At 29.5% G+C, this 27,283-nt stretch overlaps 2 protein-coding genes and 1 pseudogene across 7 annotated transcripts in view; all 3 read right to left on the reverse strand.

The window, feature by feature from the left end:
- The window catches only part of LOC145194051 (uncharacterized), a 45,919-nt gene extending 19,102 nt beyond the window's left edge, over positions 1-26,817 (reverse strand). The window contains exons 1-18 of one of the 5 annotated variants that reach the window (XM_090068824.1): positions 26,565-26,817; positions 20,559-20,624; positions 9,589-10,206; positions 9,350-9,490; positions 5,060-5,197; positions 4,683-4,820; positions 4,307-4,444; positions 3,930-4,067; positions 3,552-3,689; positions 3,175-3,312; positions 2,798-2,935; positions 2,420-2,557; positions 2,043-2,180; positions 1,665-1,802; positions 1,288-1,425; positions 911-1,048; positions 534-671; positions 157-294 (exon numbers count right to left, since the gene is read on the reverse strand). In XM_090068824.1, coding sequence (XP_089924950.1) covers positions 157-294; positions 534-671; positions 911-1,048; positions 1,288-1,425; positions 1,665-1,802; positions 2,043-2,180; positions 2,420-2,557; positions 2,798-2,935; positions 3,175-3,312; positions 3,552-3,689; positions 3,930-4,067; positions 4,307-4,444; positions 4,683-4,820; positions 5,060-5,197; positions 9,350-9,490; positions 9,589-10,206; positions 20,559-20,613 — 2,746 coding nt within the window. In that variant the 5' untranslated portion in view covers positions 20,614-20,624; positions 26,565-26,817. The remainder of the gene's footprint in view (positions 1-156; positions 295-533; positions 672-910; positions 1,049-1,287; positions 1,426-1,664; positions 1,803-2,042; positions 2,181-2,419; positions 2,558-2,797; positions 2,936-3,174; positions 3,313-3,551; positions 3,690-3,929; positions 4,068-4,306; positions 4,445-4,682; positions 4,821-5,059; positions 5,198-9,349; positions 9,491-9,588; positions 10,207-20,558; positions 20,625-26,564) is intronic. The other 4 variants (XM_090068826.1, XM_090068827.1, XM_090068825.1 and 1 more) reach the window with 4 other exon arrangements.
- LOC145191614 (uncharacterized) lies at positions 16,454-19,040 on the reverse strand. The gene is made up of 2 exons (XM_090068834.1): positions 18,298-19,040; positions 16,454-18,184 (listed from the first exon to the last, which is right to left on the reverse strand). The coding sequence occupies exons 1-2, from the start codon at positions 18,890-18,892 to the stop codon at positions 17,754-17,756; spliced, it is 1,026 nt and encodes a 341-aa protein (XP_089924960.1). The 5' UTR covers positions 18,893-19,040; the 3' UTR covers positions 16,454-17,753.
- On the reverse strand, positions 23,605-25,397 carry LOC145196482 (uncharacterized; annotated as a pseudogene). Its single transcript, XR_016445648.1, has 3 exons — positions 25,264-25,397; positions 24,494-25,047; positions 23,605-24,107 (listed from the first exon to the last, which is right to left on the reverse strand). The product of XR_016445648.1 is annotated as an uncharacterized LOC145196482 (transcript).
- Positions 26,818-27,283: the final 466 nt, after the last annotated feature.

Consider the following 27,283-nt stretch of genomic DNA (forward strand, 5'->3'; position numbering starts at 1 on the left):
ATAAAGGAAAAAAAAACAAATAAATTTTAGTCCAAAACAGAGAAAAAGAAAAAAAACAACAAAAAAAAAACAACACAAAGCTTAGCTCAATAAACAATAGTAAAAGAAAGTATCAAAATCATATTATTCAATGATTTATTATTACTAAACACATACCATTTAGACAAAAGTCACCCAAACAAGATTGTGTTTCTGTTATTGTTGCATTCTGACAGTTTCCAGTGCAAGTTCTGTTCCTTGTTTGAAGACACGATTCTGAGCAGAGACTGAATGATGACCATGCTCCATAAATTACTTAGAAAAGGTAAAAGCTTGTATTTCAATGTGAACTCATATCAATCATTAGAAAGCAATCACTTTTTGAACATTTACTTTTAAAAATGAGCATCGATTTGGCATCAGTCAACAAAAATATATTAAAACCAAAAGGGTTGACTTATTTATAAAGAGAAAAACAAATTTAAGCTTAATTAACAGATACAAATAAGAAAATCAGGTTAACAACATTTGATTTTTTATTGCTACAAACATACCATTTGGACAAGAGTCACCCAAACAAGATTGTGTTTCAGTAACTGTTGCATTCTGACAGTTTCCAGTGCAAGTTCTGTTCCTTGTTTGTAGACATGATGCTGAGCAGAGACTGAATGATGACCATGCTCCATAAATTTCTTAAAAAATGTAAAACCTTTTACTTCAATGTGAACTCACAGCATTCATTAGAAAGCAATCACTTTTTGAACATTTACTTTTAAAAATGAGCATCAATTTGGCATAAGTCAACAAAAATATATTAAAACCAAAAGGGTTGACTTATTTATAAAGAGAAAAACAAATTTAAGCTTAATTAACAGATACAAATAAGAAAATCAGGTTTACATAAATTGACTTTTTATTGCTACAAACATACCATTTGGACAAGAGTCACCCAAACAAGATTGTGTTTCTGTTATTGTTGCATTCTGACAGTTTCCAGTGCAAGTTCTGTTCCTTGTTTGAAGACATGATGCTGAGCAGAGACTGAATGATGACCATGCTCCATAAATTACTTAGAAAAGGTAAAAGCTTGTATTTCAATGTGAACTCATATCAATCATTAGAAAGCAATCACTTTTTGAACATTTACTTTTAAAAATGAGCTTCGATTTGGCATCAGTCAACAAAAATAATTTAAAACCAAAAGGGTTGACTTATTTATAAAGAAAAAAACAAATTTAAGCTTAATTAACAGATACAAATAAGAAAATCAGGTTTACATAAATTGACTTTTTATTGCTACAAACATACCATTTGGACAAGAGTCACCCAAACAAGATTGTGTTTCTGTTATTGTTGCATTCTGACAGTTTCCAGTGCAAGTTCTGTTCCTTGTTTGTAGACATGATGCTGAGCAGAGACTGAATGATGACCATGCTCCATAAATTACTTAGAAAAGGTAAAAGCTTGTATTTCAATGTGAACTCATATCAATCATTAGAAAGCAATCACTTTTTGAACATTTACTTTTAAAAATGAGCATCAATTTGGCATAAGTCAACAAAAATATATTAAAACCAAAAGGGTTGACTTATTTATAAAGAGAAAAACAAATTTAAGCTTAATTAACAGATACAAATAAGAAAATCAGGTTTACATAAATTGACTTTTTATTGCTACAAACATACCATTTGGACAAGAGTCACCCAAACAAGATTGTGTTTCTGTTATTGTTGCATTCTGACAGTTTCCAGTGCAAGTTCTGTTCCTTGTTTGTAGACATGATGCTGAGCAGAGACTGAATGATGACCATGCTCCATAAATTACTTAGAAAAGGTAAAAGCTTGTATTTCAATGTGAACTCATATCAATCATTAGAAAGCAATCACTTTTTGAACATTTACTTTTAAAAATGAGCTTCGATTTGGCAGCAGTCAACAAAAATAATTTAAAACCAAAAGGGTTGACTTATTTATAAAGAGAAAAAAAACAAAGTTTCGCTCATTTAATAGAAATAGATAACAAAAGCAGGTTCACATCATTTCATTTATTATTGCTAAACATACCATTTAGACAAAAGTCACCCGAACAAGATTGTGTTTCTGTTATTGTTGCATTCTGACAGTTTCCAGTGCAAGTTCTGTTCCTTGTTTGAAGACACGATTCTGAGCAGAGACTGAATGATGACCATGCTCCATAAATTACTTAGAAAAGGTAAAAGCTTGTATTTCAATGTGAACTCATATCAATCATTAGAAAGCAATCACTTTTTGAACATTTACTTTTAAAAATGAGCATCGATTTGGCATCAGTCAACAAAAATATATTAAAACCAAAAGGGTTGACTTATTTATAAAGAGAAAAACAAATTTAAGCTTAATTAACAGATACAAATAAGAAAATCAGGTTTACATAAATTGACTTTTTATTGCTAAAAACATACCATTTGGACAAGAGTCACCCAAACAAGATTGTGTTTCTGTTATTGTTGCATTCTGACAGTTTCCAGTGCAAGTTCTGTTCCTTGTTTGAAGACATGATGCTGAGCAGAGACTGAATGATGACCATGCTCCATAAATTACTTAGAAAAGGTAAAAGCTTGTATTTCAATGTGAACTCATATCAATCATTAGAAAGCAATCACTTTTTGAACATTTACTTTTAAAAATGAGCTTCGATTTGGCAGCAGTCAACAAAAATAATTTAAAACCAAAAGGGTTGACTTATTTATAAAGAGAAAAAAAACAAAGTTTAGCTCATTTAATAGAAATAAATAACAAAAGCAGGTTCACATCATTTCATTTATTATTGTTAAACATACCATTTAGACAAAAGTCACCCGAACAAGATTGTGTTTCTGTTATTGTTGCATTCTGACAGTTTCCAGTGCAAGTTCTGTTCCTTGTTTGAAGACACGATGCTGAGCAGAGACTGAATGATGACCATGCTCCATAAATTACTTAGAAAAGGTAAAAGCTTGTATTTCAATGTGAACTCATATCAATCATTAGAAAGCAATCACTTTTTGAACATTTACTTTTAAAAATGAGCATCAATTTGGCATAAGTCAACAAAAATATATTAAAACCAAAAGGGTTGACTTATTTATAAAGAGAAAAACAAATTTAAGCTTAATTAACAGATACAAATAAGAAAATCAGGTTTACATAAATTGACTTTTTATTGCTACAAACATACCATTTGGACAAGAGTCACCCAAACAAGATTGTGTTTCTGTTATTGTTGCATTCTGACAGTTTCCAGTGCAAGTTCTGTTCCTTGTTTGAAGACATGATGCTGAGCAGAGACTGAATGATGACCATGCTCCATAAATTACTTAGAAAAGGTAAAAGCTTGTATTTCAATGTGAACTCATATCAATCATTAGAAAGCAATCACTTTTTGAACATTTACTTTTAAAAATGAGCTTCGATTTGGCATCAGTCAACAAAAATATATTAAAACCAAAAGGGTTGACTTATTTATAAAGAAAAAAACAAATTTAAGCTTAATTAACAGATACAAATAAGAAAATCAGGTTTACATAAATTGACTTTTTATTGCTACAAACATACCATTTGGACAAGAGTCACCCAAACAAGATTGTGTTTCTGTTATTGTTGCATTCTGACAGTTTCCAGTGCAAGTTCTGTTCCTTGTTTGTAGACATGATGCTGAGCAGAGACTGAATGATGACCATGCTCCATAAATTACTTAGAAAAGGTAAAAGCTTGTATTTCAATGTGAACTCATATCAATCATTAGAAAGCAATCACTTTTTGAACATTTACTTTTAAAAATGAGCTTCGATTTGGCAGCAGTCAACAAAAATAATTTAAAACCAAAAGGGTTGACTTATTCATAAAGAGAAAAAAAACAAAGTTTCGCTCATTTAATAGAAATAGATAACAAAAGCAGGTTCACATCATTTCATTTATTATTGCTAAACATACCATTTAGACAAAAGTCACCCGAACAAGATTGTGTTTCTGTTATTGTTGCATTCTGACAGTTTCCAGTGCAAGTTCTGTTCCTTGTTTGAAGACACGATTCTGAGCAGAGACTGAATGATGACCATGCTCCATAAATTACTTAGAAAAGGTAAAAGCTTGTATTTCAATGTGAACTCATATCAATCATTAGAAAGCAATCACTTTTTGAACATTTACTTTTAAAAATGAGCATCGATTTGGCATCAGTCAACAAAAATATATTAAAACCAAAAGGGTTGACTTATTTATAAAGAGAAAAACAAATTTAAGCTTAATTAACAGATACAAATAAGAAAATCAGGTTTACATAAATTGACTTTTTATTGCTACAAACATACCATTTGGACAAGAGTCACCCAAACAAGATTGTGTTTCTGTTATTGTTGCATTCTGACAGTTTCCAGTGCAAGTTCTGTTCCTTGTTTGAAGACATGATGCTGAGCAGAGACTGAATGATGACCATGCTCCATAAATTACTTAGAAAAGGTAAAAGCTTGTATTTCAATGTGAACTCATATCAATCATTAGAAAGCAATCACTTTTTGAACATTTACTTTTAAAAATGAGCTTCGATTTGGCAGCAGTCAACAAAAATAATTTAAAACCAAAAGGGTTGACTTATTTATAGAGAAAAAAAACAAAGTTTCGCTCATTTAATAGAAATAAATAACAAAAGCAGGTTCACATCATTTGATTTATTATTGTTAAACATACCATTTAGACAAAAGTCACCCGAACAAGATTGTGTTTCTGTAACTGTTGCATTCTGACAGTTTCCAGTGCAAGTTCTGTTCCTTGTTTGAAGACATGATGCTGAGCAGAGACTGAATGATGACCATGCTCCATAAATTACTTAAAAAAAGTAAAACCTTTTACTTCAATGTGAACTCACAGCATTCATTAGAAAGCAATCACTTTTTGAACATTTACTTTTAAAAATGAGCATCAATTTGGCATCAGTCAACAAAAATATATTAAAACCAAAAGGGTTGACTTATTTATAAAGAGAAAAACAAATTTAAGCTTAATTAACAGATACAAATAAGAAAATCAGGTTAACAACATTTGATTTTTTATTGCTACAAACATACCATTTGGACAAGAGTCACCCAAACAAGATTGTGTTTCTGTAACTGTTGCATTCTGACAGTTTCCAGTGCAAGTTCTGTTCCTTGTTTGAAGACACAATGCTGAGCAGAGACTGAATGATGACCATGTTCCAAAAATTGCTTAAAACAGAAAAAAAAATTAAGATGATTGCCAATCATAAAAATGTTTTAGCATGGTAATTTCTTCTTACTGAAGAGTGTTGAAAATGTTCAGGGAAACATTTAAAGGTATTTTTCATTTAAATGAAATTAAAACTTTATCATTATTAACTATTTGAACAATATTTCTTTTTGTCTCCTCTTTGTACTTTTGGGGCCATGTCATAATTAATAAGCTAATTTTATTTATTGAATAACAATTACATTTCATCGACAATCTTTTTTTTAACAGATAGATAATAAGCTATGCTAACTGAAATCAAATATTGGATATAATCCTAGCAGTTCCGAAGGTTTTTTTTTCTCAAGTTCTGTATCTATATTGTGACTGCTTGCATTCAGAGGGTTACTAAATGTTTCCATACTACTCTCCTCTATACTGGATTGAATGTAAAAAGGTCTGATGAATTCATTCCATTTAAGTAATAAATTTAGGACTAACATCATTAATAAGAGGACACCAATCGATGAGTTTATCATGAAATTGGTAGCTTATCTTATGTAACACTATTTTCCATCAACAAAATTGCTGTTAAATGTTTTTGCAATAAAACTCTTGTATGTTATACATATGTATTTTAACATTTGTCTTAATGGGTATGAAGTGTTGGTAATTCCATCTCTATATCAATAGTCTTGTCATATTACATAAGCATTCTGTTATCTAATAGAGAAAATATTGAAAACTCAAAAATACTAGATGAGAAATACAGGCTAATCAATTTTAAACTGGAGTCTTAATTGAAGTGCACATGAACTAGTTAAAAAGTGTGTTGTGGCAAAATAGTGAAACTGTTTGTATGTCTTCAAAATTCTACAATTAAGTATTATAATTCTTTATTACTGTGACGCTTGAGTTGTTTAAGTTGCAGAATACTTTTGTGTTTATGGATCTGTTAGATGCTTAATTAACTTAATTTTTTTTCATCCCAGTCCCACATTTTATGCTCAGTCTTTTTCCCAGAAAGATAAAATCAAACTTTTTTTTTTGCAGCTTTAGACTTTTGATCTATTCATTTAGAAACTTGAAAATTAATTTCAGATTATTTTGAAAAATCCAAATAATTTTAACGATACTTAGCACATTTAGCATATTTTTGTAATAATTGATTAGAGGAATGTGTAAAAAGCAATTATTTGAGAAACAGCCAATCAAATTTTGTATCTTACAATCTAAAAGATTGGATACATTCTAATAAATGTTAAAGTGCAATTTTCTTTTAAAAAAAGATCAAGAATCATATCAAGAATATTGAAATCATAATACAATCCATTTATTTATTCTTTTGGTCATATTATTAACTATTGACCAAAGATAATCTATGCAAGATTATCTCAGATTCCTTTAACATAATTCTTTAAATCTAGTATATTAGATTTTTTATAATATTTTTATATCTTATATTTCGTGGCTTTTTTTCATTATCCTTGCACATTATTAATAGGATTGAGGACTGAGATTTTAACAGGCCACAATGAAACTTTTTATTTTTAAGCCTTTAGCTAACTCATTGTTATTTTTAAAATATAACTTATGCCGGATTTTTTGATCTGCAGCTTTTGTATACTCTTTGCTGTTAATACTTTGTGATTTATCAGTAAATCAGATGTTCCTTAATTATCAGTAATAATAATTTCAGTTAAAATAATTACTAGTTATGCAAATTACTAGTTACAATAACTGAGTTACAATAAAAATCAGTTAAAACAATAACCAAATATAATTAAAAGTTGCAATAGTTACTACTTAAAGTTATTACTAGTTATAACATATACTAGTTATAACTAATAGTATTAAAATAGCAATTATTTTTAAAAATTACCAAAAATACTAACTTATAAACAATACTAATCTTTCCAGTTAATAGCTTTAGTAATTACTTGTTCCAATAATTATAATTATAATAAATAGTTATAGTCATTTATGAAGTTATTATAATTGTTTATATTTGGAAACTCATGACAATTTATTTGTGACAACATAAAAAAATGTTTAAGTTTGAGCGTGTGATTCTGATATTTCTTCTTTTGCGAATTCTTTTCATTATTGATTCAATAAAAATATCAGATACTGTTGTATCTTTATCTTTTATTTTTTTAAATAGAAATTCACAAGTTTTTTCAACTTCAAAAAGAATAGTATCTATTTTACAAAGCCTGTTTGTGCCAGCTGCAATAATTTTTAAACATCTCCCAAACATATAGCAGTTTTAATCTTAATATTAGTTGGTAGCATTTTGACTGCATTAAAATACTCTAATATTTTAACTGCTAACTGTTCAATTTCAAAAACTGCTTGTTCAATTTCATCTTGAGATCATTTTAGATATTGAATTCCAATGTTTTTTTATCTATGCAAAATTAAAACCAAATTTTTGTTCTAAAAGACAACATTGAAGATCATCACTTTTTAAAAATCTTTATCTTATACCATTTGCTTTTTTATTTAGTTCACAACTACTGTCAAGTGAATACCATGAGAAAGACAATCAATGAGTTATTTGAAACAATCTTTCGGTTCTTTTCATATCACTAGCTCAATCTGTAATCATTCCAAAATTATGATTAATAAGTTTTAACCCAAAATCTTCAAGCTTTATTTCAATCAATTTAAAATCATCTTTAGTTTTTATTGAGCTAACAATTCTCATCATCAAGCTGAATGATCTGATAACTGTAAGTTTAGGCACATACTTATAAAAGGGCACGTACATCTTTGATTGGGTGGGAAAAAATGGGAAGACCATTCATCCGAAGTCATTGGAAATCTATTATCATTCTCAATAATTTTAAACAAATTATAAGCCACCTTTTTTAAGTTTTTTTCTGTATTCCGAAAACATTAAAAGAACTTGAGCAGCCCATTCTTTTTTAAATATCAACACTTTTTGACAATTTATATTTGAAAATAAAAATAACAGCAACCATTCCAGCCAAAACGAGTTCAGAAAATCCTTAAAACTTATACATGTTCTTAACCTTAAAACTTATACATGTTTTTAATTTTTTGGGTAAATTTCCTTTGGAGGCTCCACCCATTCAATTTTTATTTTTCACTTCTTTTCTTTTTTTTTTTTTTTTTTTTCTTTTTTCTTTTCTTTTTTTTTATATAACATTTCTAGAAATATATAAAAAAACAACACTAAATAAGCAAAAAAAAACTTAAGACTAATAAAAATAAATTACAAAAACAATAAAAAAAAAAATTTTTTTGTAGACAGCCAGCAAAATATTTACCAAAATCAATTGAACTTGGCAAATATGGCAAAAAAAATCATCAAAATATAAACCAAAAAACCATAACATTTTATTTTCACAGTTGCTGTATACAAATTTTTTTAAAACATTAATTTTATGTTTGTTCAATTTGACAAAAATTTGATTTAACTTAAGTCGTATAAATTATTTTAAATATTTTAGTTGTTTAAACATTTAATACTTAAATACTTAAGCTATTTATTACTAAGTAAGAATTAGTTTTAAAGTTATTTACTTAAAAATAATTAAGTACAAATGTTGATAACTTGATTGAAAACAATAATGCACTTCTTAGTAAAAGATGCTAGAATAAGATTTTAAAACTAAACCACAATAAGAATTGCAATAAACTTCTCCTGCCCAAACTTTAGTACTTCTACATAATCCTAAGTATTCATTGAAAGAAGATCAAGAAAGCATTTTTTCCTTTGATCACTTCCTTTGAAGATGTTGTAAAATATGATGTAATATATGAAACTGTATACAACTTATCAAATGATCATTAAATAAAAGTAGATTTGCATTTTACTTTAAAACTTTAATTTTTAACATCCCATTAGGACAAGAGTCACCCAAAAAAGATTGTGTTTCTGTAACTGTTACATTTGGACAGTTTCCAGTGCAAGTTCTGTTTCTTATTTGTTGACATAATGTTGAACAGTTGCTAAATGGTGACCATGCTCCAAAAATTGCTTTAAAAAAACTTTACACTTCAAATATAACTCTAATCTAACACTCGCGGTCAAACTTGTAAAAACTTACAATACACACACACACATATACACACATATTGCTGAAAATAAAAAAAAAGTGAATTATTACAACATAAAAATTTTGAGATATGCAACAACTTACGGGAACATAGACCTGTAGTACAGTTTTGTGATTGGTTAGTTTCTACTCCAGTACACTGACCAGTGCAAACCCGAGTTCTTGTTTGCTGGCATTTATTTGAGCACTGCCCAAAAATTGACCATGCAGTAACATCAAATGGCTCTAACAAATCATATAATTGTATAAGAAGTGATAAAAAGATTTTCTTAAAAATTAGACTTTGTTTAGTATTTTATATTTTATACAATCAAAAAACTAACCAAAACTACCAGCAATTACTTGATTGGCTACTGAACTTGCCAAAAATGAATTTTGAAAGTCAATAAATTGTGTTACAGGAAACTGTCTTTCAACAATATTCTTTGTTAAAATATTGTACTGATTTGTAGCTGGAGAACCTGTTTCTTTGAGATAAACAACATATGTTTTAGGAGCATCTGCTTGTAAGTAAAATGATGTTAATAAATTATCAACATTTGAACCAACTTGGATGCCTGATGTTAAGACTACCATGGCAGTAGCAAAGCTTTCATTACTGCCACATAAACTAGATTGCAGTTTTTTTTTTCCTTCATTGATACCGCTGACAAGATCAATGTTGCTCAATGCTTCATAATAATTTGTGAGGCTATTAACTTTAGCCTTGAAACTTTCCAAATTAAATGAAGAATTACAACTAATTGTTTCTGAGGTGACTGCATCTCGAAATTGGATAACATCTACTCGACGATTAGCTGAAATACCAAATGTATCTACAAAGTTTTTTACAAAATCTTTTAAGTACTGAAAATGGGGTCCATCAAAATTCTCATTGAACCATAGTTCGTTGAACCGCACAGATGAATCCAAAAGTAATGAAACAGCTATTTTGTTTTCACCTAAAAAATATGAAAAATATTAAAGGAGAGTTTTACACAAAAATAATAAAGCTATAAACATCCATATTAAGTTGATTTATCAGATAAAATATGTATGTATGTATGTATGTATGTATGTATGTATGTATGTATGTATGTATGTATGTATGTATGTATATATGTATGTATGTATGATGTATATATGTATGTATGTATATATAAGTATGTATATATATGTATATATATATATATATATATATATATATATATATATATATATATATATATATATATATATATATATATGACTATTTTAAAGCTTCCCTATTTTGTTCAATCACTGTTATTTATACCATACATTTTAATTTTGAAAAGAACTTTAACACTAATATTTGTCTAGAAACTATAATCTAAATTTTGCATATCTTTGCGTTTATTACTTAACTATTATAAATTTATTTTGAATATTTTGATATAGAAGTTTTTGAAATCTGATTTTGTTTTTTTTTTAACATAATTTACTTTTAAAATTTTTGACTTATTATTAATGATTTAACCTCAAAAGTGAAATTTTATCAAAAAATAATTAAAAATTTACAAGAGATTAGTTCAAAATTGATATAAAATTTTTTTTTTAAGTTAATTCATAAAATTTGCTTTCAAAGCCAAATAAATGGCGGCAGAAAAATCGAAGTCAGATCTTTTTGTTTGATTTCTTAGAAAATCGAACATGAAAATAGAGAATTTTAGTTTGAAAAAGAAGTTTAATATTCCAAATTTTTCATGGCAATAAAATATTCTTATTAAACTTCAAACTAATTACCTTCAATTTCGGAATTAGATACACTTTCTAAAAAAAAATTATTAAATGCATTTTCTGAAAAAAATTTATCACTTTAAAAAACTTCAAAAGACACAACTCAGAAGAGTTCGAAATTAAAAAAAGCCCAAAACGCAACCGAATTTAGATATTTTCAGACGCTTTATACTTTCGGTTTTTAACACTGTTAACAAACACGTGCCTTGAACTTACGAAGTAAGCTGTTTGTATTTTTCTTAAATGTTGATGGCAATGAACAGAGCCGTAGTGAAGGGGTGGCGAACGAGGCCACAGCCATGGACGGCAAATTAGCAAGGAGGCAAATTTCAAAATTTAATAAACATTTTTTAATATATGAAATGTTTAAAGACGCCTCAAAACCAAAATAATTTTAATTTGCGTTTCAAAATCTTTGGACACGCCTCATAATTTTTTTCGCAGCTTCATGCAAATTAAAATAATTTCCAAAGTGAAATTAAAAGATTAATTAAAAAAAAGTTAAATAATTAAAACAAAATCTGAAAGGCAGTGGAATATATATTAACGAAGATTTCGCTAAAGAAACTATGGAAGAGAGAAAGAAACTATGGGAAGAAGTGAAAAAATTGCGCAATCAAGGTAAATACGCAACGACTAAATATAACTAAATTAATTGTCGCGAATTTAAATAATAACTTAATTTTTTTTTTTAAGCGTAAGAATTAATTACTCTTATAAATGGCTAAACAAACAATAGATTTTGGAACGCAACACTTTAATGTTTTCAAAACTACAAATATTGTTTTACATAATGACTTTTACGACCCAGATTTGCAATTTTTTAATGAAAATAATTTTAACTCGCAGTTTTTTGACTTGAGAACTTTTAAAAAAGAAATCGATGCAAAATAATTGCATTTGTATTTATTGATTACACCTAGTCGCACACAGAAACTTTCATTCTTTCTTTGTCAAGAAAATTAAAATATTTTGAAATAAAAGTTTTAAAATCTAATATGTCACCTTAAAAAAAAAAAAAGAATAATGCTATCTGGTTCAGCTTTCAAAAAGTTAAAAAAGCAACGACTTGAAAGTGACAAAAAACTACAAAAGGTGTTTGCAAAATGGATTAAAAAAAGCGAAGATCAAACAGAACAACCAGGTAAAAATATTTTTATTGATGGATTTTCAAGTCAAAACCACAAATAAATTTAATTAAAAAACTTAGCAAATTAAGCCATGTCATTTACAATATTACAATGGAAACAATGTTGATATAGTTTATTTTTATTTTTACAGCGCAAAAAAATCCAGTTTTTTTTCGATGTGATGATGAACAGTTACTGCAAAACAATTAAGTCAACCAAAATGCAGTTACAACAAATCTGTTAGAATTCAAGTTTGATGATCCACCAACTTGGCAGTCTAAGATGTTCTTTGGTTGAACATGGTGATAAACAAGACTAGAGAGAAGTCTATCCTACCACATCAACAGCATCAGAAAACAAACATTTAAGTTCTAGTTGGTTTGAAAAAAATCTTCCTAATGGGAAAAAAGTTAATTGTCAATGGTTGTTATACAGTGCATCAAAATATTCGTTGTTTTGCTTTCCATGTATCCTTTTTTCAAACACAAAGACAAGCAAGTTTGCAGATACATTAAAAGGTTTTTCAGAATGGAAACAACTAAACCCTCAAATCCCTGAACACGAGAATAGCTGTGAACAAAGAAAGTGTTTCACTTCATGGAAAGAAATGGAAAAAAATCTGAGAGAGGGAAGATCTTTAGACAAAGACATTCAAAATGCCATCCAAACTGAAAAAGAAAAGTGACGAAATATTCTAAAAGTTGTTATAGATTCAATTATGCTCTGCGCTAAGAACAATTTGGCTTTTAGAGGCAGTTCCAATATTATTGGTGAGCCAAACAGTGGAATCTTTCTCAACACAATTGAACTAATAGCACGCTATCATCATCCTTTAGCAGAACACATAACGAATGTTAAACTTAAGCAGAAATCTGTTAGTTACTTTTCCCCACAAATTCAGAATGAACTTATTGAACTTCTTGGCAGAAAGGTGAAAAGTGAGATAGTCACGAGAATTAAAAAAGCCCAATATTATTCAATTTTATTTGATTGCACTCCTGATTTCTCTCATAAAGAACAAATGTCAGAATGGAGAATGTTCTATTGAAGAGAGATTTCTGGATTTCATTGAGTCTCATCAAAAAACCGGAGTTGGTCTGGCTTCAGAAATATTATTCAGCTTAAATAAAGATGAATTAAACATCGAAGATTGCCAAGGTCAGGGTTATGACAATGGAGCCAACATGTCTGGAAAATATTCTGGTGTTCAAGCCCAAATAACTGCAAAAAATGATTTAGCACGGTATGTGCCTTGCAAAGCTCACACTCTAAATCTTGTAGGAGTCCATTCAGCAGAAGTTTCCCCATTTATGATTACATTTTTTGGAAAGGTTCAAAAAATATTCAATTTCTTCTCAAGTTCTACTACCAGATGGGACAAACTGATGAAAACACTTGAAGTCACCCTAAAAAGTCAAAGTGAAACATGCTGGTCTGCCAAAAAGGAGGCTATCCATTCACTAAATAATTAAATCACAAATGTTTTACAAGAAATTTGTAATGATTCTCTGCTAAATGCTGAAACAAGGTCCGGAGCTAGAGAGATTTTGATTCAAGTTGATTTTGAGTTTCTTTGCTGGCTTGACCTTTGGAACATGATACTTACATTATTTTACAGAGAGAATCGCAGCTTACAATCAAAAATTATGACAATTGATATTGCATCAAAAAAAATTGCTGGTCTGATTGCTTCTATACAAAACCTTCGAGACAGGGGCATTGAAAAAAGCTGAAATAGTATTAAAAGATCTTGACATTGAAGCTAGCTTTCAAATCAAAAGAAAACGAAAAGCAAAAAGGATGTTTGATGATGAAACAAGGAAAGAAAGTTCACACATACCTCAGGAAAAAGATTTTGAAATTAATTGTAATATAGTCTTTGACAGTATAATTACACAATTACACTGGAGATTTGAAACAATGGCTGAGATTTCATCAGATTTTGACTTTCTAAATGGTAACTCTCTTGCAAGTATGTCAGTTGAAGATCTGAAGAAATGTGGAGATAAACTTTGTCAAAAATATGTTCGTGATCTTAATGCTAATGAATTTCTATCTGAAATTGAAAGCTTTAAGTTTCAAGCCAGTGTCCTGATTCCAGATTTAAAAAACGCAAATCCATTGAAAATCTTGCAATATATGCACATCTATTCTTTGACTGAGGCATATCCTTTCATTGAAATTGCTCTTAGAATTTTTCTCACACTACCCGTCACTGTGGCATCATGTGAACGTAGCTTTAGCAAACTTAAGCTTTTGAAAAATTATCTAAGATGCTCCATGGGTCAAGAACGTTTGACTAATCTTGCCATTTTGTCAATTGAAAATCCCCTGGCAAAATCTCTGTTACAATGAAATTATTGATAACTTTGCATCTTTGAAAGCTAGAAAAATAAATTTTGTTTGAATGTGTCTAATTTTAATATTTATTAAAAAAAACTAATGCCTGGTAATTTTTTCAATGACTTTCAACCACAAAGCACGATTTAAAGTTGATTTTAAATGTGCTTTAAGTAGGTTTATCAAAATTTGAATCAAATTAAACATTAAAAAAGTTATTGAATTTGAGGCGGCATTTTTTCTCCTTGCCCGAAAGGATTTTTGATCTCACTACGGCCCTGGCAATGAACACAACTTTATTATTAAAAAAAAGTCTTAAAACGAAAAGTCCACCATCTTTTTAAGTGGATTTCATTATTGTAAAATTTAAGGTCTCTTTTAAATGATCAAACATGGAAATAATTTGGGGTTTAGGAAACAATCTGAATAGGGGTTAAAACTACACTTAAGGAAACTGTTATGAAAGAGGGATATTGTGGCATTTTAAATTTAAATGCTCTGCGGTCAGGAAAATGTTTAATTGGATAAGGATTTGTGTTTATAAGGTTATATAGAATTTGTTTATTTACTTGATTTAAATCACCATGATAGAGCTGTTAGAGGATCATCTAGATCAAATTTTCCGTGCGAATGGTCAAAAATATGATTTTTGGCAAATGCTACGAGTTTTGAGCAATGCGATTAAAATCAATATACTCGAAAAACTGACAGAAAGAATGCCTCATTTAAATAAAATGTCCATCAAGGCAAAATGAGGATTTTTTGAAGAAGACCATTTAAATTGATTTCCATAATATTTTAAAATTCATGAAGTTAAATGCGCTTTACTAAAATTTATTTCATTTTGAACAGCATTTGAGTACAAATAGAGACCAATTTTTTCGCTCGGAGTCGTGCCATGTCTCAATATGACCAACTAAAAATTATTTAACGCGCGTCCACTGAAAAATGACACTTGAAAATCTTTAAAAATTCCCTGAATAAAATTTTTCAAAAATGTTAAAATTGTTTTGTATTTTTAATTTTTACTTTTATCTTTATTTTTTTAACTTAAGCTTATTGCTGAGATTCCAAGTGTTTTATTAAGTTCCTTGTAGATTTTTCTCTTTTTGTGATAGAAATCTAACTATTATACTATCGTTGTAGGCAGACACAGTAGAAAAAATGTTTTTTTAGCAAGTCAGTGAGCAATTTAATTAACTTTATAAAGCATTAAGAAACGAATTTATGAAATTGTAAATAAGCCTCGACGTAATTACTTATTTGTAATTTCATAAGTTCGGTATTCTTCAGTTCGGTAGAATCACCTTTATTTGCTTCAAAAATTAAAGTTCAAAGATTAATCCACTGTTAAATTTCAACAACTCTCGTTAGAGACGAAACTAACAAGTTTAAATAATTTTACTGAGAGAACGCAAATTTTATTAAGAGAGAAAAAGCGCTTAACGAGGCTGTGCAAATAATAAATTCTTTGGTAAAGATAAACAAACTTTTGTTTTTATATGCTTAAAACCCTATAATCGCGTCAAATGTTTTTTAGATTTTGAATGTTTTTCTTTAATGCTTTTTCAAACGATTTTGGTAAACTATAATGATCTAAATGACGTTCTAGCATATAAATGAAAAGCTGAACATGTTATGGAAATGGTAGCTGATATAGAGCGGCTACTTGAAGGTTTTCACTTATTCCTCAGTCTTTCGACTTTCGAGAATCCATTAACAATGCTTGAACTAAATATTCTCAGTTAGATGCCAAGGAAAACAAACATTTTGTAGCTCCGCCATCTCAAAATGCCATCTAAGAAAAAGTACCTCCGGTAATGCCTGTAAGAAAAAGCACCTCTGGTAATGTCTGTAAGGGTAAACACAATGTTGTACTAGTTCTCTATTTGATGCAAGTTCACCCCATTACTTAACCCCATTACTTAACACTAGAGTTGGTTTTGAAATCTTTCATCATCGTCCGAGAAAGAAAAATCAGTTTAAAGTTTTTAATTTTATTGCTCAGAATAAAAATTTTACAAAAAAATAATTTCTTTAAAAAAATCATGTTCTCTATTATAACATATAAATTTCTTCAACATATAATGTGTTTGCAACTCTAAACAAAGCAAAACCAAAAAAAATACATGCAAACTATTCTTGAAAAACAAACAGTTTTCTACTTTCAGCTTTGAAATTCAAGCTGTGAAAAACATTAATGATTCTAGATACTTATACAAAATTATTCTACTCAATTCATTAAGAAGCAAGCCTTTATTAAACTCTTACATAGTATATGTAATTAATAACTGTAAATGTCTCTTCCACAAATAGAAATCAAAATAAATGTTTACTGTTATACTCGATCAAACAGTTTCGAAGATTCCTGGGATAATCCCGATGAATGGCTGGCCTCTTGAAACGTTGCCAATGAAGACTGAAGTTGTGGTGAAGTGACTCTGTGGCTTGCTCAGAAAAGATGCCCAGAGAGTGGTTGTGGCGATCAATAAACTGTGTCACATGGAAGAAAACAGCATGTGCTTTGGGGGTAACAGTTGTGTTTGGAAGGTTGAGATAGGAAGCTTTAAACTCTTCAATAAGCTCACAGTAGTTCTGTTGGAGTGTATTCCCAAAGCAGGCATGAACAACAGCATCAAATTTTCTGAGGGTTTCAATAAATGGAAATGCCAAAAAGCAAGCATGCTTTTCTGCAAGTTGTTGAAGTGAGTCAACATTTCTCAAAAGCTTTCTACACTCATTGCCAGCAAATTGTCCTCCATGAAAAGGTTGTTGTTGAATGTTGATCATCTTTGGCCACTCATCTGCATTTTGCCAAACCTGACAGAGGTTCTTAAAGAGGTGGTTCACAACACAATAAGAAGGTGAAGTTCCATAGGAGGAATAAAATCTAGGACAAGAGTATCATCAGAAAGTCTTATTATTGGCTGGTGAACAACATTTTGAAAGTCCCTTGCCTTTTTTGTTTGGGCACCGGCTGCTTGGAAGCCTTCAAAATCAGAACGAATGGAGCCAAATGTTCGAAGCTCACCACTGTGATGAAGATTCTTTGACTCAATGTCACACCAGGTGCAAGGGTGTGCACTAGAGTGAGGTTGCAAGCCACAAATTATGTTAGCAAGCTTCATGTCGCATGACAACACAAAAGACATTCTCTCTAAACACAGTTTATCCAGGATTTGTTTGACATTGTCATAGTTTTCAGAGACATTTTCTGCAATGGCCACCAAAAGTTGACGCTTCACTCCTGAGTCTTTGAAATTTTTAAAGAGAGGTCTCTTTTATGGAGGAGAAGTATCTAGTGTTTCTAAGCTCATAATACCAAAAGAAACTTTCACGAACCCGCCTCCACCATCTATCCCCACCTTAATAAGCTGGTCTGACTGAGGGCCTCTGACTTCAGCAACAGTGTTTCTTAATGACTCCATTTCATTGCAGCACACCAATAAATGTTTAGACTCTTGGCTAGTGCTTTTGGATGTATCAGTGATTTCTGAGGTGACAAAGAGGTCAGAAAGTTGCTTTCCAAGAGATTCAAACTTTTCTCTGAAATTTTTCTCCACAACACGCTGTGGAACTACTTTGTTTAGAGTTGAAGCAAGCATATTCATTCCTCTATTTGAAAGACCAATCTGGTTTTGAATTTGTACTAGATGTTGTGCAGTCAAGGTGGGTGTAGATGAAGGAAATAATTCTCTTTGTCGCGATGGACCTGCAAAAAATCACAGAAAGTTACCATTGTATCATTTCCGAAATTCATAGTGTATATTTTATTGCTATGCCCTTTGACAAAAGTTTTTTTTGTTTAAAAAGTACAGTTTTTACCTGGAGTTACTGGAAAGAGTCTTCCTACTCCTTGATTGAGACGGACAGTGCCATGGGGGGAAGGAACTTTGTTGGCAATTACAGAAACAGCCACTCTTTCTGCTGCTTTTTTGTCCTTTTCTGCAACTTCAAGTAAGTTCTGTCGTAACATTGCTTTAGTACAGACATGAGGGATGCCTCTTCCTATCAATGAAAAGCATGCTGAACATCTTTTCTCAACAATTGGCTGTTCTATAAGCTGACTGGCAGTGTTTGTTGCTCCACTTATCTGAGGGCTTCTGAATTTTGCTTTTCCCACACTACAAATCAAGCAATCACATGCTGATTCTCTTGTTGCAGGACGGATCTTTATGTTTTGATAGTCTGGCAAGGAAGGAAGTTGGACATCTCTCCCTTCACCTTTTCTTCTGAGACTTACTCGACAGTTTTCAGAGATTCCAATTGGTACTTTTTGGTCTTCAAAGTTGATTCTTTGGCCCAAAATTTCTTGACTGCGTTTAATCATAAAATCAGTCAGCTGCCTGCTAGCTTTGTTCATACAGAGAAAACAGACAGTTTTCCTGTTGTCTTCATGAGTTTTTGCTTGGTTAGGCATTTTGAAAAATGACGCACACCTTGTTCTTTTAAAACGGTTTCTAAACTGTTTGCAGGTTTTTCCCGGAATTTTTTAGTTAATTATTTTTTTGCTAAAATATTTTGTATGTACTATTTGTAAAACAAATAACCAAAATAGACAGTTTTTTTGAGAAAGAAAAAAAAACTCTTAGTTTATTGACCTTGTTAAATAAGCATAAAATTAAAAACTTTAAACTGATTTTTCTTTCTCGGACGATGATGAAAGATTTCAAAACCAACTCTAGTGTAATTCTACACATGTGTACTCTCAAACCTCCAAAGGGTTTTCTCGGGACAAGAGGTTCGAATTAATAGTCATTTCGTGACACAGTGAGAAACACAGCTTGAATGATAACAAAACAATTAAATGCGGTGATTAAATTAAATGATTAAATGAAAAAAGGTTCCTATGAATTTCAATTTGCCTCGCCTCTCAAGAAATAGAAATTTTAAAGAAGTTAATAGTTTTTGGTAGAAAGTAAAGAAGCTAATAATTTTTGGTTAAAATATAAGTGATTTTTTAGAACTGTTAAACAAATATCTTTTTTAACTTTCTTTTAGGAGTTCCTTTTTTTACTTAATATACTTAATTATTTTATTAAATTACTTAATTTATTCGATGTCTTTTTTTTTGAAAAGCTAGTTGATTTATAAAGATCGGTGGTCCAAGATGCAGCTGCAAGTCAGTCCTTTAATATAGATAGAAGTATAGTATTTCAATGACTCTCGCCAAAATGTACACCAACTTTTATAATTTTATTGAAAACATAAGAAAAAGGAATATTTTCAAGAACAAGTTTTAAAAATCTCAGAGAAAATATAAAGAAAAAAATGTATATATTATAATAATATATAATATATATTAATAATCTATGTATATTCAAAGCATCTTAAATATTATGATCTAAGGCGTAGGCGCCGAGTTCACCGGGGCAACAGGGGCAGTGCCCACCAAGGAAATTTATACTAATAATATATTATCACGGATTATCTCGGGGGCGAATAGATACTCTCGCCCTCATGATAATCCGTGATAATATATTATTAGTATAAACTTCCTGGGGGGGAGGGGGGCACTGCCCCTGTTGCCCCGTGAACTCGGCGCCTATGATCTAAGGTATATATGTATAAACTTTAAAGTTTTCCTTCTTTTTTTTTCTACCATTTTACTTGTTGGCTTTTAAGATTTTTTCAATGATTACTTTTACTATTACTATTATTGATAATGATTGGTAGACAAATAATTCCCATAGGACATTGATTCCGCACGATGGAATTTTAGTGTAAACATACGTTAATGCAGTGGCACTAAACTTAAGGAGAAGATAATGCGAGAGAAAACAACGAATAGTTTTAGACTAAACATACTATTTTAATTAAGTTCAATATCTACTACAACTCCAATTACAATTCCGTTTTTCTAAACTTAGAACACTTCTGAATTAATAAGTCCCAGAGAAAAATTTATATCCTGGAAATTTTAACAACTTTTTTTAGTAACTATTATTCTGTAATTAATTTTTTAACAATAATTTAAAAATAATTCAATAAACAAATCAATCAACAAAATTCTTTTGATGCAAAAATAAAAATTAGATATTTTACATACGAGAATATTGAATTATAGGAAAAGAAAATTTATTTACCTTTGCACAAGACAAAAAATGAAATAAATAAACAGAGAAAGTACTTCATCTTCATTGATAATATGCCTAAAAATAAATTGAAGCTTTATAAATAAATTGAAGCTTTATAAATAACATTAACAATATAGTTATTATCAAGTTGTAATAAAATCAGCCAAATTTTTAAAAATGATTATTGCACACCATAAAGTTCTTAAAAGATTATTGCCTCAGTAGATTTTCATTTTAGCCGGTGTACAGTGTGAAGAAAAAATGGCGATATCTCCTGGTGGGAAGTGAGCTAGCGACAAGCGAGCGACTAACTTGCTTTATAGCGATTTTCTAGCGATTTTTAGTGTTGGATCTATTATAATTATGAAAATAATTGAACTTTACACATGTCGATTTCGTAACGATATGTCGCTAGCTACATATCGCAGTTTTTAAGAAAGAGATTTTATTACGATAAGACACAAGCTACATATCGCATTTGTGTAGCTGGTTACTAGATAGCGATAAATTTATAGCTATTCGATTGCTACATATCGCAGCTTTTAAGCTATCGATTTAATAACGATTTATCGCTAGTTACATATCGTAGCTTTGTAGCTAGCTACATAATAACCACAAAACGATGGCTACATATCGCAGTTTGTCAAAGTTAAAAGATTTTCATCAGTGTTTCCCCTGCTATTCAGTTTTAACCCATTTTACTCTATATCTTATAGGATATTTATGATGCTGTATATATATATTAGGCGCGGATCCAGGAATTTGTAAGTGTGGCCAAATTTTATTTTCACGGTTTAAATTTCGATAAAACATTGATATTTTAATACTTTTTCACAGCATTTATTTATTGAATAAAACGTCGGTAACGTATAATAAGAACCGTTGTAGCCATGGCAGGAATCTCTATAGCCAAAATTCGTAAATTACGGCAGACAAATTTAAATTTTTAGGGATATTCCTTAAGCGGAAAAACCCAAAACTAACGTGGCTGCCGTTAAATTTAAACTATATTTTGATAATGCTTTACATATATTATATTTTATATTACACATTTTAATATATGTAATAATAATAATAATAATAATAATAATAATAATAATTATTATTATTATTATTATTATTATATATATATATATATATATATATATATATATATATATATGTATATATATATATATATATATATATATATATATATATATATATATATATATATATATATATATATATATAGTATTATACTCAGCAGCAAGAAAAGGGGCATTATTATGTTTGGCTCACTGAAAAAACCTTTAAAGACAGATGGTATAAGCATAGGAATTCTTTTTGTTATGAAAGTAAAGCAAACTCCACTGAAATTTCTAAATTTGTATAAGAGTGCAATTTGTGCTTGACCGAAAAGTACCACATTATAACTTCGAAACTAGACTTGCTCAATAAATGAAGCGAACTAACATCAAAGTGCCGCCATGAAAATAAATTTTTGATAAAAAAACTTTAATGCCATCATAGCAGACACTCCATAGCACTTTTTTCATATTTTTTTGTAGTTACGTTTTTTTTCGGTTTATAACATCTGATGATCGCTATTGTGTGAAACTTTAAGTAATGTAATATAAACCAAGCTAATTATTTATATATATATATATATATATATATATATATATATATATATATATATATATATATATATATATATATATATATATATATATACACACACACACACATATATATACTGCACGGCAAAAGTTTCCGGTCACTTAAAGTTTTAATAGTTTTTTACCTGTAATAATTGATATTAAATTTTAAAAGTCTTTATAATTCATAAATTAATTCGATTAAGATGTGCTGATGCTTTAAATAAACTTGTAATTGATATTAAATTTTAAAATTGTATATAAGCCATAAAATAACAATTAAGATCTGCTAATGTGTTTTTAATATGAAATGCAAAGTCTATGTTTTCTTCGTTTTTGGATTATAAATATGATTGAACATACTTAGTAAAAAGTTTGTAAATAAAATTCAACTGTTCTTTTGTCATCAAAACATAATTTCGTTGAAGTTAATATAAAATATTGGATTAATAAATTAATTTAGTAAATATTTTATATAGCTGAATAAAGTTTGATATTATTTTTTAATTTCTAGTTTATAAAAGTGCGTTTTGATTATATTTAGACTAAAATTTTAGAAAATAATATAAAATGTCAAAAAAATGTAATTTATCACTAGAAACGCGTTCTTCAATTGTTGCTCTGGCAAAAGATGGTTGTTCTACTAGATATATTCAGAAATTGTTGAAAATACTGCAATCAACTGTGTGTGATACTATTCTTCGGTTTAAATGTACTAGTACAAATAAAGATAGGAAAAAAACTGGACGTCCCTGCAAAACATCAAAGGCTGAAGGCAAGTCGATTATACTCTCATGTAAACGAAATAGACGATTAACAGCCCAAGAAATAACATCTAACTTCAATGCTGCTCATAATAAAACTGTTCCAGAAGAACTGTAAGCCGTCGCTTGAAAACTGTTAACTTAAATGGTAGAGCAGCTGTTCGAAAACCTCTTCTAAAACAAATAAATCGGAAAAAGAGGCTTCAATGGGCTCTAGCACATTTAAATTGGACAGATATAGACATGCGAAATGTACTTTGGACGGACGAATCCAAATTTCTTGTTTTTGGAACAAAGCGAAGGATCTAAGTGAGACGAACAGCTACTGAAATATTTCATCCACAATGTATACAGCCTACTGTCAAACGTGGTGGAGTTTCAGTTATGGTGTGGGGCTATTTTGCTTTTAATCAGGTTGGTAATCTCGTAAAAATAAATAGAATTCTTGATAAGAACATATTTCATAAGCTATTATGTAGACATGCCGTTCCTTGTGGAAACCGTCTAATTGGCCACAGGTTCACCAAGCAACAGGATAATGACCCAAAACACTCATCTAAATACTGTACAAACTATTTGCAAAAAAAAGAAGCTCACGGAGAACTCAAAATTATGACATGGCCCCCATAATCCCCTGATCTCAACCCAATGGAGTTGCTATGGGAACAACTGGATCGTGAGGTAAGAAAAGAGTGTCCTACATCAACAACTCATTTGTGGTCAATTTTGCAAGAGTGTGGAAAAATATTTCTCCAATTTATTTGGATAATTTAATCAAACGTATGCCAAAACTAATCAGCTTTGGCACACTTAAAATCAAATGCTGCAAAAAACTTGACATCTTGCAAATTGAGTTTTTCTAATATTATTTTTAAGTTATGGTTTGTATCAGGAATATCTTCACCTATTGCAAGAATTTGACAACGCTGAACACCACTATTCATGTAAATTGAAGACTTTGTACTTTCATTTGCATCAAAGACATTGATTATAACTTTTAAAAAAGATCCTCCACCATCCATAGAAATTCGTACAAATGCTGAATGAAGGTCTCAAGCACGTTGATTTATCAAATCTAGTATGAAAGATGATGTCTCTTAAACATACACAAGATCCTTTGAAACTTTTCCATCTTCACTGTCTAGGAAACCTATCTGAAAAAATATTTAAATAATGTCATTATTTATTTATACACTAAAAAATTGCCTTCACATTCAACGACTTGTTGAAACATCTCCAGATTGGGAAAACTTAGGGATTAAAGCTTTAACACAAAAAAATTAAATGTATATTACACAAAAAAGATAACGATAATTTCTTATTTACATATTAGTCAATTTAAAATTAGCTGCACTTAATTTTACAAAAAAAAATACTTAACCTATAATGGTTACACATTACATAGTTACAATATTTGTATGTGCAGCTATCACAAATTCATGGTGGAGTATCTCTTTTTCTTTACGTATAACTTATATATACATACAAAATGTTAGAACATTCTGAATGTGCACTTTTGTGATTAATACTTATAAATTACCTTTTCTAAATCATAAAAATGTGATATGGATTCCTCAAGATCATTCAATTTGCCAAAAATGTTAGGTTCTACAGCAGTCCCTAATCCAAAGTCCAGCAATTCCCTAATCCTTTCCGAAGAGAAGATATTAACTGTTTGGTGTCGTTAATAGAAAGTTCCAATATTACTTGAAGTTCTTTTATAAACTGTAAAGATACTTGTTTTACTGTTCTTCGATTTGCCTTGTTGGCAGGACATCCAACAGTTACATCCAATGAATTTCCACCAGTTGATAAAGAAAAAGTTTCTCCTTTTGGAATGCTGTCAGCTTTCATCTTATCTTTTAATAAACCAGAAGCAACTTGTTCAGCTTGAATGCTTCCCAAACTCTTGGCAAGAGAGATCAGGTTTGTTACAGCAACTGAAGAAGAACAGTTGTGGGTGTGTCCAGGTGCTAAAATTGAGAAATATTTTCCACAGAGCTTTAAGTTATCTGTTGAAGAAGATATGATTGGCTCTGTTTTACTACTTTGGAACATTGAAGCTGAATTCCTGGTCAGCATTTTCCACTCAACCTTCAAAAGTGGTATTTAAATACATAATTATATAAAGATAAATGCTTCATTACAATGAATGATTTAATATAAATAGTGGTATGGTGTTTTAAATAAAAAGGTAAAAAAAAAAAAAACATGAAATTTTTTAGAGATTAATAGGCTTACTTTATAATAACACTTTAAAAAAATTAATGAGTTTTAAAAATATTCTTATTTTTTAAATATGAGAATTACCTTTTATACTCTCTCTCCCCACGAGCCTCTGGTTGTATTTCCTGACTTCATCAAGTAAAGGTTTCTTCTACAACAAGAGCAAACTTCAGTTGGGTAATAACAAATTTCAAGGGAATACCCAGGATATATATACAGCTTCATCAGATCTTCTATTGTTGAATTTACAGAGTATAAAGACTTGGACTTCGCTCCAAAAAATTCCCAGCAGCAGCAGCAAAAGTCATTTTGTTCAAAGACAGCAGTCGATGAGCTAGCGACAGCCATTTTTGTTGATTAAATAAAATTTAATAAATGAAAATGGCTACTGCTAGCTAATGATTAAAAACATTAATAAAATCCAAAAAATAACACGGGTGTCTTGTTTCAAATGACATGGTTTTATAAAAAATATGTAATTTTGAGAAAAATATAAATTAAAATGCAAACTTTAGCAAATGTTTTTGTAAACATGTTTTTGATTTTTTTAAAATTGATTTCCCAGTATCTGATTCTTAAATAAGTATATGTAAAAGTTATTTGTACCGCTTGATAGAAGACACGTTTTTTTTTTATTCTTGCATAAGACTTTCGCTTATCATTACCCACAATTTATGTCGTCATTACGACGACTTTTCTCACCGATTTTTTAGTAACTTTTTAAAGCATTTATTCAAGGCTTTTAATTATCATTTTTAACATGTTAACACGCGATTTTGATTTGAAAAACATTTTTAATGATCAATATAAACTAATACTAAACTAATAAAAAAGGTTTTGGTTGAGTGACACGACATAAAACCTGGCGGTTTCTCTGGTTCATAGTGAACTACAAATCAACGTAAAAAACGTCATGGTTTCAAAAAAAAATTCACTGACGTTTTGATCAGAATTTAGAATCGGCTAAAGACGTCAAAATTCTAAAAAAATGCTTTACCGAGTTTTTTAGTTGATTTGTAATTCTGACCAAGGATCAGTCACGTGTTTCGTTTTAGTAAAAACGCTAATAACAAGTTACTTGTATTTTTTCTAAACTTCTTTGCATTCTTTTGGCGCTTTTATATATTAATTCAATCAATTTGATCATTATTTATAAATTAGCTGAAGAATAAACGAACTAAAGTTGAATATCAATACCAAAAATAAAAAAATTATTATTAACTATAGTTATTACAATTCTTATTCTAATTCTAATCGTCATTATTTGTTCGACATTTTCAGGAGTTGTAACAGTAGAAAATAGCAGTTACAATTAACTGCAAAAAGAATTCAGCAATAAGTAATAAAGAAAAAAATAATTAGGAGAAATGAGAAGAACTTCTAACCTTTACACTCAGTGAATTTTTTTCATCGCAGTTGTTTTTATCGTGTAGGTATCTTCGAAATAATTTTGGCGATTGTTAATTAGAGAAACGCTGAATCATTGAAACCACGTGATCTTTATTATTTAAAGCTGTTTTGGGAGATTATGGCAACTACGGCAACTTCAGAGTTTTCATTTTTAAGGAAAATTTAAGGAATTAATTTTAACAATGAACTCGTCAAACGCAGCAATTGATAATCTGCAGTTGAATGTCTTATGCTGATACACATTTGTTCCTATTATTTTATGATTCAATAGCTAATCAGTTTACAATGATTATTAATCTACACTGCAATGCAATGGTTGTCTCAAGAAAAAAATTAGTCATTGCAAAAAAAGTAGATCTTAGAGATCAAATTTTTGCTTTTTGAACGAAATTTTTCTATTGCTTTTTCACTCGTCTGTAAGTTGCTGCGAATAATTTAGTTTCATGCAATTGAAGTCTGTTGCTGGCAAAATTTGCTTAAAAAAAAAAAATGCTGACAAAACAAGAAAACCAAGAAAACTCTTTTTTTTCATCTTAATTCAATTTTTTGATATCATAAAATTAACAATAGTAAAATATGAACTGAATAATGTTTAATTTTAATAAAAACTTCTAAATAAAAGTATTAAATCTTAATCGATATTTTATAATAACATTTGTAGTAATAATAATAAAAAAAAAAGCGAATAAAACGG

This window comes from Hydra viridissima, unplaced genomic scaffold (genome assembly GCF_058129835.1).
Source record: "Hydra viridissima isolate aposymbiotic clone 2 unplaced genomic scaffold, HvirCarnegie_v1 scaffold_12, whole genome shotgun sequence".
NCBI classification, from domain to species: Eukaryota; Metazoa; Cnidaria; class Hydrozoa; order Anthoathecata; family Hydridae; genus Hydra; species Hydra viridissima.